General features: G+C 43.4%; 1 protein-coding gene across 8 annotated transcripts in view; it reads left to right on the plus strand.

Moving 5' to 3' along the window:
* The first annotated feature begins 365 nt into the window (after positions 1 to 365).
* Positions 366 to 5,755, plus strand: part of ATP9B (ATPase phospholipid transporting 9B (putative)) — a 164,897-nt gene continuing 159,507 nt past the window's right edge. For all 8 annotated transcript variants that reach the window (XM_044426477.1, XM_044426479.1, XM_044426481.1 and 5 more), the window contains exon 1: positions 366 to 511. In XM_044426477.1, coding sequence (XP_044282412.1) covers positions 417 to 511 — 95 coding nt within the window. In that variant the 5' untranslated portion in view covers positions 366 to 416. The remainder of the gene's footprint in view (positions 512 to 5,755) is intronic.

Genomic DNA, 5,755 nt, shown 5'->3' on the forward strand with positions numbered 1-5,755 from the left:
CTGAAGAGTTGCAGAGACTCCATGCAAACTACCTCCAAGCGCGCTCGACCTAGTCACAGGCTCTCCGTGGTTTCGCTTTCCGTTCCTCCCTGAAAACTTGGCCATTCGCTCACTTATGCAAAGCTCCACCTTCGCCCATCCTTCACGCTCTGAGGAGGAGGAGGAGGAGGAGCACGAGCCCTTCCCGGATTCCGATTGGACGCGACGTTCTGCTGACCCGCCTTCCTTGTTTATCCCGCCCTCTCATTCGCTTATCCGGTCCTCATCCTTCTCCTCCCTCGTCGCTTTCCAAGCATCGGCTGCTCATTACGTCACTAGCGCAGTGCGCGTTGGCGTGACGTCAGAGGGCGTAGACGATGACGACGTCTTCGCGTAACTGAGGGAGGTGAAGCCAGGGTGAGGGAGGGGGGAGGAAAATGGCGGATCAAATCCCTCTGCACCCGGTTCCGCGTAGCACCCAGCGGAGGGCAGCGTATTATACCAACGCCTCAGCCGCGCAGAGGCGTAGCAGGTACCGGTTGGAGGAGACACTGGGGTGGGCTGGTGGGGAGGGGTGGTTGCCGGGGGGCGGCTGGAGGCGGGGAGGGGGATGGGTCAGTGGTGGGCATAGCCCAGGTCGAGAGGGGCGAGTAGCAGTTTCTTCGCGTCCTCCAGGCGCCGAATGCAGATGTTCGCTCCCCCCACGGCAGATGGGCCGGGCCGCTGTTGTAACCCGACAGGCCCTCGGACAGCTGCATTGGAGTAGGTTGGGAGATTGGCAAAATGGTTGTCCCTTCTGGGAAGGTGCGCGGTTGTTTGTTGCCGCTGCTGCAGTTGTGGTAGTCCTGTCGCAGCAGCCCACCCTTTGCTGAGTGTGAGTTGTTGCTCAGCGTTGGCTCCTTCAGTCTCTTGGTCCAGAACCAGCTTGTAGATTCACTAGAATTCAACCCTAGAATATGTGGTTGTTAGAATGTTTTAAAAGCTGTTCCTGAGCATGTGCAAAGTGTTCTTGTTGTCATTGCTAAATCGCTGCTGAGGATTAAACAACAACTTGTGGCACGGCGTGTGTCACTTGCAGGAAGATATGAGTCCCTGGTGCATTCATTTTTTCAAGAAAGTCTCTGCACTGGAGGCATCAGAGAAGAGCAGTGAACAGTGTCAGTCTGAAGTATTGGGGTTTAAGCCATATTATTTGTGCTAGAAGAGATTTCTTTCTACAGTAACTTGAACAACTTGAATAAGAGCTTTTAGAGTGTAATCATATGCATGTCTAGACAAAAAGAAACTGTACAAATTTTCTATTTAAACATGCATATAATTGCACCTTTAAAGCTAAACTATGCTGTGCATAGTTCCCATTTATTTGTTCCTATTTGGGTTCCTGTTTGTTATAGAGATTTTACTTTGCCTTTCAAATAAGTGCTCAGTACTGGGGAGCATTCTTATTTCAGGAAAATCAGTGAGTAGGTGAAGGTTTGGTAGTTCTTAATATGAAAGCTCCCCAGACCAGTTTATCTCCAGCAAGAAGTAATTCTAGTGGAAATGGTCTAGGGAAGTATATTCAAGGGTGAATGGCTGGAAAGAGTTAAATACTCCTGTTCCCTAGTACTCATCACATTTGCATTCAAAAGCAAACATGGATTTAGGTGTAGTTCTGCCTTTGGTAGAATCAAGTATATGTAGAACTATGAGACGTTTTCTGTTCTAAAGTTATTGTTTTTGAGAAAACATCTCCGTGCCAATTTTGTCTGACCCGGTCATGAAATACTAGGAGGCCAAAACTGTTGACTGGCCTTGGTAGCTAATGTAGAGTTGTGCTGGTGGCTCATACATTCTTCCTCCAAGGTGGAAGAGCAGGATTGATTCTGATATTACAAAGAATGTAGAACACTTCTGGAACTGAAAGAAGCTATCCTAATCTCAGTTTGGAGCTTCTGCAATTCCTCGGTCTGGATTACTCATCCTGGTATTTTTTTTTATGTGAAGCAGATTTCAGCAAAGCCACCCAGTTCTTATCCAGAAAGAGTTCAGTGGTAGAGTTGGGATTTTTGTTCAGTTTTACAAAATGTCAGGCATGTATTACTGGTACCTGTTCTTAAATCATTCTAGTTGCAAGCTTACTGGATTATATTTTATTTATTTATAGTATTTATAGCTCTCCTTTCTAACAAAAGTTCCTGAAGAGGATTTCAATATATTGAAACAAATTATTAGATATTTTATTATTAGAAGATATTCTGAGCAAGAAAACCCACCAATCTAGATGGAGAAAAGCATCTGTTATCTTTCCATGAAACATCTTTTTCATGAAGGTCCAACTGTGCATCATGAAGGTGCACAGTTTGAGACTGGTCCTGGGCATGAAACTTTCAAACTCACCTGATGATAGTGGTGAGGAGTATTATTTACCATCTTAAGTTAATACAGTGTTTACAGCTTTGTCTGGAGAAAGCTCTTTCCTTAGTGTTCGAGTGACATCTGGACTACTCTAATGTGCTCTCCATCTGACTTCCTTTAAGAGTACTTCAGAAGATTTATCTGGCGTTGAATTCAGCCATCTCCTGGAGTGCTGAATTCTTGAGTGATGTGCATTCACCTGAATGCATCAAAATTTGACTTTAATGCATTAATTTGACTTCTGGAAGCCACAAGTTATACTCATATACTTTTCAAGATGCTAACAATTAATTTTTGCTTGTTTAATTGGAGTGTGTCTGCTGTCTTAAAGTTTCATTCCCTTGCCCTAAATATAAAAGATGGGGAACTTTGAAAGCAGCCTGTGATAGACTGAAATGAGCTGTACTTAGAATATAAATATGAGAACCACAGAACATGTGCAAAAATGCTTGGGTGTGTATATTGGACTTTTGGTTTCCAGACATGAAAATATCACACATAACTAAGCCCCTGTTAAGCCTGAGGCCTGCAACTCATATCAAATTATGTTAAGTGGTATAGTTAGCCTGTTTTAGAGAGTAAATAGGATGGAAAAAGCTGAAAACAAACTATGAATGTGAAAAGCATGATGGAGGCCAGTAAATAAGAAAGAGCTGTCACAACATCCGTAGGCATAAGATAACAGGATTGGCTCTGTGCAATATGACGCTTGCCTTCCAAACATTTAAAACAGCAAGACACTCACAACAACATGAAGAAGCAGCAGGAACAAAGAACTAAAGTGACATGCTCATAGCCACATCAGGTTTCTGAAGGTCTCAAAAGAGAGATCTGGTAAATGTGTTTAGGATTATGGTCTAAGTAGAATAGGTGAAATATAAGTGGATAATAAAAAGGTTTCATAAACAACTGTTAGAACATGTTGAGGCTCATTCTGATGAGTCCTAATGTTAAAAATAGCAACGGAGTATCTAGAGCTTGAGATGAAATTGGCGAGAGGGCTATACACTGTATCCTGGTTCACATGTTTACTTTAGGCTGTTTTGGTATTTCCCAAATAGAGCTCTTGTGTATGTTTTAGTATGTCCTGCCTGACTTTGTGGGCATCATAACTATCCTACGTGAAAAGATAGCTCACTCAGAATACACAGCCAATATTACCCTTTAGCTAGGGATTTCAGAGGAATATCAAAACAGTAGACCTGGGAGGGACCAGACGGCTATTGGATCCTGCCCCTGCTCAGTGCAGGGTTCCAGATTAAACACTCATATGGCTGACCAGTTGCATTTTGAATGCCTCTAGTATGGGAACCCGCAACCTCCCTAGTTAATTGGTTCTATTGTTGTACTGCTTTAACAGCCAGGAAGTTCTTCCTGATGTTCAACTGGAACCTGACTTTCTGTAACTTGAGCCCATTATTCTGTGTCCTGCACTCTGGAATGATTGAGAAGAGATCCTCTCCTTCCCCTTTGTGACAGCCTTTCAAGTACTTGCAGAGTGCTATCATATTACCCCTCATCTTCTCTTTTCAAGGCTGAACATGCATAGTACTTTCATTTTTTCCTCATAGGGCTTAATTTCTAGTCACTTGGCCATCCTTGTTGCTGTCCTCTAAACCCTTTCAAGCTTGTCTGCATCTTTCAAACTGTGGTGCCCAGAATTGGGCACAGTACTCTAGATAAGGCCTAACCAGTACTGAGTATTGAGGAACTAGTACTGCATGTGATTTGGAAATGATACTTCTCTTAATTCAGCCTAAAAGAGCATTTGCCCCTTTTGCAGCCATGTTGCATTGATGACTTATATTCAGCTTGTTATTTACAATTCCAAGTACCTTGTCACTTACACTATTGTTGAGTCAAGTATCCCCATCTTGTAATGATTCATTTGGTTTCTTTTTCCTAGGTGCCAAACTTGGCATTTCTCCCTAGGGGCTAGGGCTAGAGGTGAAGAGTTTGGGGTCAGAAATAAGGCAGCAGGCAGTCTGATATAGTTCAAGAGAGAGAGAGCACAGTCCAGAAACAATCCAGTGGTCAAATGCCAGTGAAGCAGTCGCATAAAGCTGGCTAAGGTGGAGGAGGGGAGGCCACAGGGACAGAAAAGAGTGAGCTGGAAAAAGGCAGGGTCTAACCAGAGCATGGCAGGAACAACTGGAGCAAGCAGAAACACACTGGAGCAGGACAAGAGCAGACCAGAACACGCAGGAGTAAACTGTAGCAAAGCAGGAGCAAGAGTCAGGGCATGATGATGCAGAGGGCCAGAGCACAAGAGACTCACAAACAAAACTTGCATTGGCATGGCCAAGAGCAGCAGTGCTAGGAAGACTTTAATGCTTGTCTCCAGGACCTCCAGCTGCACTGCAGAATTGCTTTTCAGCGGTCCCCTGCAAGTGCCTGCAAAGGTGTTCCTGGTTCTGTGGGCACTTGCAGAGTCCCTCAGGCCCTGATCCGGACACATTGTTTTCATGGTCTTTAAAAACTGACTGTTTTATAATCATGAAATGATTAGACTGACTGGTCTGTAGTTCCCAAGTTGTTCTTTTCTTTCTTGAAGATAAGGGCGACATTAGTCTGTCTCCAGTTATCTGGCACTTCCCCTATCATCCATGATTTCTCAAAGACAGTGGTCCTACCAGCTCCTTTATGATTCTGAAATGGGGTTCATTGCACCTTGAAGGTTTGAACTTATTCAGCCCAATATGATGACCCATGACCATTTGCCTATCAGTACTGAGCTGTCATCCTGCTCCCTCAGCTTGTATTTTCTGTTTATCAGGAAAGTCATGGATTTTCTTTTGGAAGAAGACTGAACCGAAGTAGGAATTGATAACAGATGTCAGAAAAAAGGCAGAAGTGCTCATTGGCCATTCACGTTGAGTAGATGAACCCAGATTTCTTTCCTCTGTCTTTACTATGGCGCTATCTGCAGAAGTCTTTTTGTTGCTTTTAGCATCCTCACCAGCCTCAATTTATTCCTAGCTTTAGTACTCCTGACGCCATTCCTGCAATTGCCAGTATTCTTCCTTTTGTAGGTTGGCTTTCTTTTCACAGAGAGTTTACCTTTGTCACAGCAGCTGCACACTGGGTTAATATTTTGATTAAGCTTTCCACTTGAACTCTAGAATTGTTTTTATTGGTCATTGCTGCTAGCTCAGATTGTACAATATTACACCTTTTTGTCCTAGCTTCTATCATTTTATATTTGCTTACAGTGAACAACATTTGCTGTCTTGAAGCAAAGACTGTTTGTCCAGAGAGCTTTTCTTACTGAGCAGTATAGAAATGTAATAAATAATATACAATAATTCTGTTGGTTAACAAGAATAAAGTGAAAATGTCTGTGAACACAAGCAGGCTGTCTCTCCCTTTCTACCCAGCA

Source organism: Varanus komodoensis, unplaced genomic scaffold (genome assembly GCF_004798865.1).
Source record: "Varanus komodoensis strain SLA01 unplaced genomic scaffold, ASM479886v1 scaffold17, whole genome shotgun sequence".
Lineage (NCBI taxonomy): Eukaryota > Metazoa > Chordata > Lepidosauria > Squamata > Varanidae > Varanus > Varanus komodoensis.